We start from the raw sequence: 13,644 nt of genomic DNA, 5'->3' as shown, positions 1-13,644 counted from the left end.
CTTGGTCCAACTTCTTCTGAGGCTCCGAACTCTGTTTCTTTGTTGCGAATACACATTTCAACATAGTATTTTTATATTTTGTTTGGATGCTTATAAAATTGATAATTATGTTTAAAAAAATTAATAATATTTATTTACAAAGTATAATTTTGAAAATGTTTATAAATTTTAAAAAATAATTAATAAGTTTATAAAAAAAAAAGTGTTGTTAATTTTTTTTTAAAAAATAAATTATAAATTTTCAAGTGTTAAAAATGGTTGAAAAAAAATACTTGTTGAAATATGATTAGTAGGGAAACTGTTTTGGGTTTTTCAGGTTCAGGTGTGGAATTGTTGAAGAAGAAAAACACGCAAATGGTAATGCACGGGAATTTAATTTATAATTTCCAAACACGCGCGCAAGCAAAATTACCTTTGCGAGCGAAGGGAAACAGAAACATTTGATGGCTGGAAGCAACTTGAGAAGTCTGCCCTTAGAGTCAACACGGCCCTTCTGTTCCTGTCTGCCCTGGACAGCAGGTCAAGTCGAATACGCTTACGCACGCAACGAGAGAGAGAGAGAGAGAGAGAGGGCCCATCTTCAGCGTTCACACGCGGAGATATAGAAGCGTACAAAGATCAAATCGATCGCAATTTCCATTTCATGGAGTTCTCATAGCAAGTCATGTCCAACTCAGGGAGCTTCATTCAGCACCTCCTCAGGCTCTTCAAGCCCAGGAGAGGTTTGTTTGCTCTTTTTTTCTTCAATCCCCCCTCCCCTTCCCGTTCTTGAATTTTGTGATGTGGGTTTCGGAATTTCAGTCTCTGTTTTTGATGGGTTTTTGATTTGGCGATTGATCAGACGGAAACAAGGAAGAAGACTTGCAGAAGATTGCCGCCCAAGAACAGAAGCAAATCCCTTTCGAAACCCTGGTTTCTGCCACCAAGAATTTCCACCCTAATCACAAGCTCGGCGAAGGCGGCTTTGGCCCTGTTTACAAGGTAATGCAATAACCACCCAGTTCCATTCCATTCATGTTTACAATTTCATCCATGCTTCCGCGATCGTGTCACTTGAGTTAATTTTATTTTGTACCAGAAATAAATATGCATATATGTAAAGAGAAGTAGAAATATAGAACACTTTTTATGATTTAAAACAAGCCAAATTTATTTTTACTTAACATGTTATAAATCTAATTTTAGATCAAAAAAGAAACCAACTAAAATACCATAACTATTCAGCATAGGCTAGCATGATCGGAAAATTGTGATATTTGTCAGTGTGGCAAGGACAAACTGGTGGCATGCAAGCTTATATTGAGTATGTTTAGGTTTGTATCAGGTCATAGCTCATACGATATGGTGTTCGTAGTTTATGGTGTAAACTGTCCATATGGCTGCAAAAACCACGCCTTGCAACGGATGTGCACTGTATAACAGCATGAAAGATGTATTTCCAATTTGCTTTTCAATCTCCATATAATAGATCTTTTATCAACATCGGCATACTGTTAATTGGTCTTCCGTTTTTGGGTCTGAGGCAAGGCTTGGAGAGCCGAATACAGGATAACCCTATTTGTACTTGGGTTGTGTATATAATTGTTGGGTTTTTGGGCTACGTAGGGTAAATTGGAGGATGGAAGAGAGATTGCAGTGAAGAAGCTTTCACAGAGCTCGAGACAGGGGAGGAAAGAGTTCACGAATGAGGCGAAGTTGCTGGCGCGTGTGCAGCACCGGAATGTAGTGAATTTGTTGGGTTATTGTGCACATGGTCCAGAGAAGTTGCTGGTGTATGAGTACGTGGCTAATGAGAGCCTCGACAAGCTTCTCTTCAGTAAGTCCTATGCTGCTCATATTTATTTATTTATTTTGATGAACATTCACTCCTTTGGCTGAATGGAACTCAAATTTCGGTACCCATGATTGAATTCAATGTTCTTAATCATGCAATCAATGATTTCGCATTTAATTTTTGTAGCCTTGGATTGGTGCTGGGTTTCGATCAATGTGTTTGCTCATCAATTGAATAAATAGGTGGATGCAGTGAGATTTAAGGTACCTGAATTGGGCCCAATCCATTTGATCACATAGATATTTAGGGATTGAAGATATTATCTGGTGAAACATGTTGGCTGATTTACCATTTTACCAGAAACTTGGATTTGAGTTCCGCTCACAGCTTTAATAGTTCGACCCCGTTCCATCTGGCCTTCCCTCTCTTCCGAGGAAAAAGGAGAATTGAATAACGGGTGGTTTGTATGCAAGAGCTAAGCAGTTATCCAACTTAAGAATGATAATATCACAAGGTCTAAAATGAATTTTCTCTGGTCACTTGTCTGATACAATGAACTGAATTTCATTAGGTGTCCAAATTTGTAGACTGTAAGTTGCTTGTCAAAACATGGCATGCACATTTTACATCATGCTATCAGCAAGGACTATTACATTTTGCTTGTCATTTACTGAAAAATGAATAGGAGAACTATGAATGTTCCTCCGTCATTCCATTGATCTTAATGATGAATTATATATACAAAAATATCATAAAAACTCTCCTAAATTACAGGAATAGATTACGACAAATTTGAACATGCTACTTTACAAATCTGAATGAATTTAAACTTGGATTCCCTTATCTGTTTTTGAGATCTGCCTCATCCTTTCTTCCATTTATCCTCTCAGTTTGAATTTGTTCTGATCTTTTCTCACACCAGTTGTATCTCCTTATCTACTCGTCCATAGCTTTAAACCAATCTTCCTTTGTCTTTTATCTTCTCCAACATTTACATTTGGCAATTTTCATATCAGGCAAGAATAGGAGAGAACCAAATTCAAACATTATTAGGTGTAACCAAGCTAACAAATTTTTTGAGGGAAAGCATCATTAGTGACGGTGTTTATTCTTTGGTCACCTAATCACCATCCTTAAGAAACGCTACTTGACTTCTTCCCTTGAGGAATTCATAACTTGAAGGAAAAACAATTTTCTGAGCTAATGAGAAGAAGAAAGTGAACCAATTCTAACATGGGAATATAGCAGAGATTAGTTGGTCTTGTCAAATATAAATGACGATTTGTCTGTAGTGGGTATGTCTTATTCACCCCCTTGAAATAGTTTAGATTGATGTGATGAAAATTCTGATACAATCATTATGGCTGCTCGCAGAAGAAGGCCAGGATTTTCTTCTGTTGGTTGTTGGTTAATTGACTATGTCAAAATAAATTATAGGCATGGTGGCTACGTGGGTTAATCCATTTATTTGAATTCAGTTTGTTTATTCTGTTTGATAATATTAGTTGGTTGATTTGTTGTTAGTGCTTTCCTATTTTTTAGCTTAGTGGATTTGTTTTAGTCTATTTAATAGGCCTTTGATTTGTACTAACCATATTGAAGAATTATGAAAACTAAATCTCTCTCGTGGATCTTCCTTTACAGTTTTTCTCCTCTCTTCTTCACTGCAATTCAGCAGGTTTCCTCCCCCCCTAAATTCTATCTCTATCATTTGGTATTAGAGCATAGTTCTGACCATGGACACTCGTAGCAAAACTAATGCTGAATTTCGTAATGAAGTTCACGAAATGTTAGCCCGACATGAGTCAAACATCGATCAAATTCATGCCACCCTGCAAACGGTGTTAACCGAGCTTCAAGCTCTCTGGCACTCATCCAGCCCAACCACTCGCCAAACCGAAACCAATCCCTTCGCAGTTGAAGGTTCTTCTCAAACAAACAACACCAATGACCGCCCCCATCAACACCTTAAACTGTTCTTTCCAAAATTCAGTGGTGAAGATCCATTGGGTTGGGTCTGGCAGAACAATACTTTGAGTTTCAAAGCATTGAGCCTGGCAAACGAGTTCAGTTAGCCTCCTTCCATTTAGAGGACATCGCCCTACAATGGCACCGGTGGGTGACAAAATTTCATGGACCACTCACCTGGGAGGAATTCACCAAAGCTTTACTGCTTCGTTTCGGTCCAACTGATTATGAGGACCCCTCCGAAGCCCTCACTAGACTCAAGCAACTCACCACCATTTCTGCGTATCAAGAAGAGTTCGAGAAGCTCTCCCACTGAGTCGATGGCCTACCGGAAACATTTTTAATCGGTTGTTTTGTCGCAGGCCTCAAAGATGAAATTAGGTTAGACGTCAAAATCAAACAACCCCGCTCGCTAATTGATGCTATTGGGGTGACCTGACTGGTTAAAGAACGCAATAGCTTGCAAATAAAAGGGGATAGTTCCTTCAGCACTCCACCTAAGTCAGGGAACAACAACACAGCAGGAATTTTGGGTTCCCCACCTGTGCTTAAGACTAGCACGGACGCCATTAACAATGCTAGTTCTTTCAAAGGAATTATGAGCCAAGAAGCCCGAGAGCACAGAGAAAAATGCCAATACTATTTCTATGGTGAGAAATTCCTTTCCAGACATCGATGTCAAGACCTCAACTACTCATGCTTGAAGACATACCGGACTTCATTCTTACGGACAAGGATAATCTGAGTGGGGGAGAATGATACAATCATTATGGCTGCACGCAGAAGAAGGCTGGGATTTACTTCCGTTGGTTGTTGGTTAATTGACTTGTCAAAATAAATTATAGGCATGGTGGCTACGTGGGTTAATCCATTTATTTGAATTCAGTTTGCTTATTCTGTTAGATAATATTAGTTAGTTGATTTGTTGTTAGTGCTTTCCTATTTTTTAGCTTAGTGGATTTGTTTTAGTCTATTTAATAGGCCTTTGATTTGTACTAACCATTATGAAGAATTAAGAAAACTAAATCTCTCTCGTGAATCTTCCTTTACAGTTTTTCTCCTCTCTTCTTCACTGCAATTCAGCAGGTTTCCTCCCCCTAAATTCTATCTCTATCAAATTCTTAGAGCGGGTTTAGTAAATATCACCATTTTCATCCTTGGCTAGCGCTTTTCCGCTATTACCTTCCACTGAGATTTCCAGTTCATTTTCAAAATTTTTTGTTTGCAAAATGCCATTACAATGGATGTGGATATTCTAATGTACTGCAATAGTAAGTTTGATGTGATTAATGGGGATACTGATGCTACTTGCAATTACCTTGAAATGCAGAGACTGGTAAGCAGAAGGTGCTTGATTGGACACGGAGGTATGACATAATTGCGGGTGTTGCCCGAGGCTTACTTTATCTTCATGAAGACTCACACAGTGTGATCATCCACCGTGATATCAAGGCCAGCAATATTCTACTAGACAAGAAGTGGGTCCCAAAAATTGCTGATTTCGGCATGGCTCGTCTCTTCCCTGAAGGCGAAACGCATGTAAATACCCGTGTAGCTGGTACCAAGTATGTTCGAAGCATCTAACTTCTCTTATTCAGTTACTGTGAAAAGAAAATGCATTTAATTTTAGAATTCCATTGAACTCAATTGTTGTGGATACTGATGGATGATTGTACTTTTAATTAGTGGGTATATGGCTCCTGAGTACGTCATGCATGGACACCTCACCCGAAAGGCAGATGTATTCAGCTTTGGAGTTGTGGTTTTGGAATTGATTAGTGGTCAGAAGAACTCTACTTTCAACCACAGCGGGGGTTCTCCAAATCTACTGGAATGGGTAAACACTTGATCCATCTTCTTCAACATAATTTTTGTGTGATTACTTTTTCTTTTACTTTCATTTGTCCGGAGCTCATTGTTGACTACCGGACCTTAGCTGCCTACAATGACCAATTTTGGATTCATATGTATCTGTACTTGAAACAAGAAATGGATGGCAGAACAGCTGTTTCAAGCTGACTTTTCACCCTGCCGGGACTTTTTGCAGGAAAATTTAAGGTCTGGGTCGAAACTTCAAAACTAGATCTTTCATGAAAACGTCATGACTATGACAATGACATCTTTGAATCAAGAAAATCTCTGCTACTTTTTTGTTGATGAAACCTCGTAACTGTTCCATGTCACTTTGGTGAAATTAATGATGAATAAATTTAGTTTCTGCTGCCGAATTTGATGCCAAATTGTGTTCTAATCAGAAGGAAGAGCAGGAAAAATACATATAACATGCCAATTTGAGAAAAAAATCTAACATTGATATTTACCCGCTAATCTGAATCGTATGGAGCCATCCCTTGACCATGTTGCTTAGATATCGAGGTTATATGTTCATGTTAATGCAGGCATACAAGCAATTCAAGAGAGGCAAGAGCTTGGAGATCATGGATAAGACACTGGCATCGTCAGCAGACCCTGATCAGGTAGCGCTTTGCGTACAGATCGGGTTGCTGTGCACGCAATCCGATCCCCAAGAACGACCTGATATGAATCAAGTGGTGGTGATGCTGTCGAAGAAGCATGGCACCCTAAAAGAACCATCGAGGCCAGGATACCCAGGTTCTAGATACAGGAGAGGTCGGCGCCCCAATCTATCGTCCTCCACAGCTGGAACTTCCGGTGACTCCCAGACGTTTGGATCAACCTCCAATAGCTGCAGCCAGAGTGCCACGGCAACCGTCAGCACGCCGGGGTATCTTTTGAGCCCCATATTAGACCCTCATGGTAAACGTCCAAGTGAGGATTAGGCTGCCGCTCCTCCTGGGAGATTTTTGCATATTCTTTGTGTAGAATAGGCTTGCATTTCATTTTCTTCTTTTTCCTTTCCATGTAGATATGTGCATTTTGATGCTGGCAGTATCTTCGATGAACACAAAGGTGCATTCACTAGGTAGGAGGGCAGTATGTGCATTTTGATGCTGGCAGTATCTTCGATGAAGACAAAGGTGCATTCACTAGTTAGGAGGGCAGTATGTAAGATATATATGTTGAGAATTTGTCCCATTATTTAGAATTAATAAAAATGGTTAAAACCGTTATTGCTAGTAACATTTCGCCTGTTGATTCAGTATATAAGGCATTTATGGCAAATAGAATAGGGGAATCATTCTGCAAAGAAACACGGATTGATAGACTCTTGAGATTTGTTATGATTTTGGATTGAAAATAAATTATTAATTAACAAACGAACGTAGAAATTTAATATGTAAAACTCAAATTAGGAAAAGTTACCAAAAGAAAGAATAAAATATTATTAAGATGATATTAGAACAATAATAGTGATATAATTATAATAATTTCATAGTATTGGATACATATTTATAGATTTATTATTCATCTATAAATGTATACAAAAAAGGATTTAAACAAATTTATATTTTAATTAAAAGATGAGTCACGAAGAAGATAAATATTCAATTATAAATGTACCTCAATTACAGTCAAATTTGAAGTCTCATTCACAATCAAATTTAAATTTCAAGTTACAAATATAATAAGTTTCACATTAACACGAAATTCAAATATTGAATTATTTATAATTCTTTCTTCTAACGAAATTATGAAAAATTAATCTCTAATGAATACTAACTAAATCTACACCACGGAAAATACCAATTAAAATTCACTCAACGCTTATTGTAGTGAATATTTTCAGTAATACTTAAAGTATAAACAATAAAATTAGACTTAACATATTTTTATTAAGCTTAATCATTTCGCATTCATCAATAAAAATCTACTTTAATGATTTTATCTTCGTCTAAATTCATCTATGGTAAAATTATACTCATCTTAACCTGCCACAATGATAATCTAATATTTGGGTTCACTAATAGAATATCATACAAATTTAAGGTTAGGCTGGATCCGATACACCCCTAAACAAATATAGGCAAAGTTGAATTGGCTGGCCCCCAGAGACATAGCCAAATGGTAAAGGGGTAAGTTGAAAAACTTGCCTGGAGATTCCTAGTGTGGGTTCGATTCTTGAGGAAAGCAAAATACTTCCTTTTAGGGAGGACCTTAGGAGTAATATTAGTGGTGCTTAGGCCTACCACCCTGATCACTTGGGCACATCCCTCAATTTACATTCTCAGTGTAACTTTAGGGGTGGGGTGGTTGAGGACGCCAGTAATAAGGCGTAATCCAAAAAATAAAAAAAAGTTGAATTGGCCGATGAAAATAGCAGTGGCAAAGGAGGTCGACAAAAAGGAGAGGTCAACTATGGGTCAATGGTCAACTAAAGAAGAAGAACGAAGTCGATGGCAATGGAGGAGCTCAACGAAGACGATAATGGAGATGGCATTGTCTGAAGAGGAAGCTGAAAGATCAGTCAATGGCCGATGAAGATGAACGGTCATGAGTCGTCGTTGACAGTGTCTGTGGCAGAGACTGATGATGGTGGTCGGTTGGTTGATGCGATGGCTGAATGAGACATTAAAAGAACTGCAATGCAGTAAAAAACGACGACTGGGAATAGGGTTCATAGCGACGACAACAATAGGCCAGGAAATAGCTGATGGCGACGGAGGCGGTGGTGGTCGATGGCAGCGATAGCAATGGTTGGGCAACTTGAAACCCTAGCACAAGAAGATGATGAAGAGGTACAAATTCAATGGCTGAGATTTACCAAAAGTTGATGGTTTGATTCAGCGGCTTTGATACCAGTTTGTTATGATTTTGGATCGAAAATAAACCATAATCAAATCATCAATCACACAAATGAACATAAAAATTTAACATGAAAAATGATAGGGTTCATAGCGACGACAACAATAGGCCAGGAAATAGCTGATGGCGACGGAGGCGGTGGTGGTCGATGGCAGCGATAGCAATGGTTGGGCAACTTGAAACCCTGGCACAAGAAGATGATGAAGAGGTACAAATCCAATGGCTGAGATTTACCAAAAATTGATGGTGTAATTCAGCGGCTTTGATACCAGTTTGTTATGATTTTGGATCGAAAATAAACCACAATTAAATCATCAATCACACAAATGAACATAAAAAATTTAACATGAAAAATCTAAATCTAGAAAAATCACTGATAGAAAGAATAAAATATCACTAAGATTATATTAGTACAATAATAGTGATATAACTGTAATAATATCGGAGTCATAAAAGATAAATATTTAATTATAGATTACCCCAATTACAGTCAAATTTAAATTCCATGTCACAATTATAACAAGATTACATAAATAATTTTGAGCGCTTCGCTTGCACGATTTTTCCAAGAAGTTCATGGTTTGCCAGTGAACTTGTAATGGGATTGGGAAAGTGGATTTTGATTGAATTCAGTTGTAATCATGAATGCCCTGTACTGTTTCTTGAATATTGAATTAGTGAATTTTCTGGTATAGCACCAGAATTGGATGTAGATTTTGCATTGGAATCAAACCAATATAAGCCTTGGGTGTTCTTGTTGTTTTGATTGTTATGTGTTTGATGAATTGTGTCAACTAGATTCTTGCATTTGAGTTATTGGTTTACATTAACAAAGTGGTATCAAATCTATGGAGATTGATTTATCGACTCAAGAAAACAAGAACGATTGATCTTGATACCTTGCCAATGAGATAGGGAGTTTTAAGTTTTGAGTTAAACCTGTTTGATGGCATTAGAGACTTCAATTCTTAGACGAAGAAGATGAAAGCCCTCTTAGTTTAACACAAGTTGCAATCGACCATTCTAGGACCAGGTAGATTGCCATCGACCATGGAAAATTCTACCGAGAAGGAGCTTCAAGAGAATGCCTATTCAATATATATTATACTCGACTGATAATGTACTGAGACAAATCGATGGGTTAGAAACAACTTATGAAGCTCGGAAGAAACTCAAGGAATTATATCAAACCAAGTCACTCACCAACATAATCATCTTAAAGGAGCGGTTCTTTGACTTTAAGATGGACACCTTGAAGAATCTTGAACAGAATCTTGATGAGTTCAAGAAAATTGCAATTTCTTTGGCATTGGCGCACAACGAGAAGATAGGTGATGAGAGCCAAGCCATCATCTTTTTGAATTCATTGCCTAACTCATACAGAGAAGTTAAGCCACAATCAAGTTTGGTAGACAAGAGATATCCCTTAATGAGGTGACAACACTTTATTCCTGGGAACTTGAAATGAAACCAAGAAGTACAATTAATTGAAATGGCAATGGTGAAAGTCTCAACATCCGTGGCAGACAAAAAATTAAGGCAATCCAAAGTTTAAGGTCAAATCAAGATCAAAGTCCAAAAATGGAAATCACTACAATCAAGAAGGTGGCAACAAACGGTCAAGTGTTATAAATGCAAGGAAATTGGGCACATTCAGAGGCTTTGTCCAAAGAAGAATAAAGGTCATCAAAACCAAGAGAATTCAAATGGAAATGCAGCTGTGGCAGAGGATGGGTATGAAAGTGCTAGCATGTTAGTTGTGGCCACAAAAGACACGGGGAAGTAGTGGATACTCGACTTTGGCTGTTTTTTCCATGTGACACCTAACAAAGATTGGTTTGAAAATTTCAGACCAATAGATGGTGGACGGGTGATACTTGGAAACAGTAGGAACTGCAAAGTCTAAGGCATTGACTTAGTGAGAATAAAGATGTATGGCATGGTAGAAAGATTACTTTAGAATGTGAGGTACATACCCGAGCGCAAGAGAAACCTGATATCACTTGGCATGCTAGACACAAATGATTTTTGTTACAAGACCGAGAAAGGTGTCTTGAAAGTGACAAGGGGATGCTTAACTGTGATGAAAGACACCAAAGAAAATGGTCTATACATCTTGCAAGGCAGCATGGTGATTGGTGCTGCTACACTGGCAATAAAGAATGATTTGGATGAGACTGAGCTGTGGCATAATAGATTGGCTCATGTTAGTGAAAGGGGATTGATGGAATTGGATAAACAAGGCCTACTTGGAATAAGTAAGCTTGGAGGAATAAAGTTCTGTGAACACTGCATATATGGAAAGACCTTGAGATTGAAATTAAGAAAATCAGTCCATACTTCCTCGGGCACTCTAAACTATGTTCACTTTGACGTGTGGGGACCAGCTAAGAATGAGTCACTTGGTGGTGGAAAATACTGTGTGTCATTTATAGATGACTTCTCCAAAAAAGTATGGGTGTACATACTAAAATCAAATGATCAAGCCTTTCAAAATTCAAGAAATGGAAGAAGTTGGCCGAGGCACAAACAGGTAGAAGAATAAAGAAGCTCTAGACTGACAATGGCCTAGAATTTGCAAATAAAGAGTTCAACAATTTTTACAAGAATGAGGGCATAGAAAGACACTTTATAGTTGCTTGCACACCTCAGCAAAACAGCCTTGTTGAAAAATGATCAAAACTCTCATGGAGAGAGTAAGGTGCATGTTGTCATTTGCCAACATTCCCAAGCATTTTTGGGCAGAAACCATGACTACAACAGCTTACCTAATCAACCGGAGTCCTTCAGCCGCCATTGGATTCAAAACTCCAGAGGAAATACAGAGTGATATACCACTAAAGATGAACCACCTTAGGGTTATTGGTTGTGTTGCCTATGTTGGATGGAACTGGTTCTAGATGCATCACAAGCATAGATGTGATGTTTTAGAGAGGGAAAGGTGTTCACGGCTAAAACTGATCGTGTTGATCATCACAGTGACCAATAGAATAGCTCTCAGATGGTGGAGTTGTCTACATTGAATACTGACAAACTGGAAGACCATGAAGATGAAGCTGATGGTGGAGATGCAGTTGAACTAGATAATGAGCAGAGAGAGCTAAGAAACAACCAGTTGGCACGTGATAGAGTAAGAAGGCAAACAAAGCCATTAAACATATTTGGTCACGCAGACATAATCAATTATGCACTAACAATTGCCAAAGAGGTCAATAATGTTGAACCTAAGTTATGAAGAAGCACTAGCTAACATAGATAAATCAAAATGGCTGCAAGTTATGCGAGAAGAAATTAACAGTCTTATGAAGAATAAGACTTGGATTCTTGCAAACAAACCTGTGAATCAAAGGCTAATAGGATGTAAATGGATTTTCAAACTGAAAGAAGGTGTTCCAAGGATGAGAAGCCAATATACAAGGTCAAATTAGTTGCAAAGGGCTTCACACAAAGGGAGGGTATAGATTATAATGAGATATACTCACTTATAGTAAGACATACCTCTGTACGTGTTTTATTGGCTTTGATAGTGTAATTTAACATCGAATTGGAGTAGCTAAATATCAAAACTGTCTTTCTTCATGGAAACTTGGAAGAGGACATATACATGACACAACCTGATGGTCTTGTGACAGAAGACTGTAAGGAGAAAGTTTAATCGCTCAAAAAGTCCTTGTATAGACTCAAGCAATCACTCAGACATATTGTATTTGCGATTTAATGAGTTCATTATCAAATCAGGCTTCAAAAGGAGTGTGCAAGATAGTTGTGTATATGTTACGTGGTTAAGTGTAGAGATTGGCATTTACCTATTTTTGTATGTTGATGATATGCTAATAACACCAACAAATAAAGGTGAAATTTAGAAACTCAAGTAGTAGCTTAGTGAAAAGTTTGAGATAAAAGACTTAGGGAGAGCAAGAAGGATTTTGGGAATGCAAATCTCAAGGGACTAGAGTAGGGGAGAGATCTTTATCTCTTAAACAAGTTACATGGAAAAGGTATTGCAAAATTTTTCAATGTCAAATGCCAAAGCAATAGCTACACCACTTGCTTAACATTTTAGGTTCTCAGCAAGTCAGTTACCTACTATAGAAGAAGAATTGGTTGAAATGAAGAAGGTTCCATATGCCAATGCAGTGGGGAGTGTGATGTACTCCATGGTACGCATGGGACCAGATTTGTCATATGCCTTAAGCATGACTAGCAGGTTTATGGAAAATTCTGGAAAAGCACACTGGGAAGCTGTTAAATGGGTACTGAGATACTTTAAAGGTATGCCAACTTTTGGATTAAGATTCCTAAAGAGAGATGATGAACAAGAAAGCATGGCGGGATTTTGTGATGCAAATCATAGTGGGGATCCTGATAAGAGAAGGTTACTCATTGATTACATTTTTCAGTTATTTGGGGATACAATAAACTGGAAAGCTTCATTATAGTCAATGGTGGTGCTGTCAATGACTGAGGCTGAGTACATGGCCATATCAGATTCTACTAAGAAGGCATTATGGTTTAAAGGCTTAGTTGAAGAGCTCGAGATTAAGCAGGAATCAGTGGCAATCAACTCAAATAGTCAAAAGGCTATACATTTGAAAAAGAATAATGTTTATCATGAGAAGACCAAGTATATTGATGTACGAGTTCATTTTGTAAGGGATAAAATTGTAGATGGACTGATCAAAGTGAAGAAGCTACAAACATATGACAATCTAGTTGATGTGGTGACAAAAGTAGTGACTTCAACGAAGTTTGAGAAGTGTTTGAACTTGATTGGAGTCACTCAAATAGACATTGGATAATAGGTAAGGATCTGTGGAGCTATATCTTGCAGAAGGTTAACTAATTGTTTAATAAAGGCCCAAGGTAGAGAATTGGTCCTATTATTCAAAATTAATAAAATGATTAAAACTGTTATTGCCAGTAACATTTTATCTGTTACTTGGTTCAGTATACAAGGTATTTATGACAAATAAAATGAGGGAATCATTCTAAAAAGAAACACGGGTTGATAGGCTGTGAGATTACATAAAAGAATTATGAGTGCTTCGTTTGTATGGTTTTTCCAGGAAGTTCATGGTTTGTGAGTGAATTTGTAATGGGATTTGGAAAGTGAGGATTGTGATTGAATTCGATTGTAATCGTGAATGCCTAGCTAGTACTTTTTCTTGAATATTGAA

General features: G+C 37.7%; 2 protein-coding genes across 3 annotated transcripts; both read left to right on the top strand.

Moving 5' to 3' along the window:
- Window positions 1-548: 548 nt before the first annotated feature.
- On the top strand, window positions 549-6,844 carry LOC127810641 (cysteine-rich receptor-like protein kinase 43). 2 transcript variants are annotated; one of them, XM_052350212.1, is made up of 7 exons: window positions 549-722; window positions 842-981; window positions 1,606-1,816; window positions 5,073-5,307; window positions 5,429-5,579; window positions 6,142-6,520; window positions 6,630-6,844. In XM_052350212.1, the coding sequence occupies exons 1-7, from the start codon at window positions 665-667 to the stop codon at window positions 6,710-6,712; spliced, it is 1,257 nt and encodes a 418-aa protein (XP_052206172.1). In that variant the 5' UTR covers window positions 549-664; the 3' UTR covers window positions 6,713-6,844. The 2 variants fall into 2 exon arrangements, with proteins under 2 accessions (XP_052206172.1, XP_052206174.1); XM_052350214.1 differs by having other exon boundaries at window positions 551-722; window positions 6,142-6,844.
- Window positions 6,845-11,468: 4,624 nt separating this feature from the next.
- Window positions 11,469-12,906, top strand: LOC127809232 (secreted RxLR effector protein 161-like). Its single transcript, XM_052347997.1, has 2 exons — window positions 11,469-11,605; window positions 12,531-12,906. Exons 1-2 carry the CDS (start codon window positions 11,469-11,471, stop codon window positions 12,904-12,906), a joined length of 513 nt encoding a protein of 170 aa, XP_052203957.1.
- Window positions 12,907-13,644: the final 738 nt, after the last annotated feature.

Source organism: Diospyros lotus, chromosome 9 (genome assembly GCF_014633365.1).
Source record: "Diospyros lotus cultivar Yz01 chromosome 9, ASM1463336v1, whole genome shotgun sequence".
Classification (NCBI taxonomy): Eukaryota; Viridiplantae; Streptophyta; class Magnoliopsida; order Ericales; family Ebenaceae; genus Diospyros; species Diospyros lotus.
This window is presented reverse-complemented; position numbering and strand designations above follow the sequence as displayed.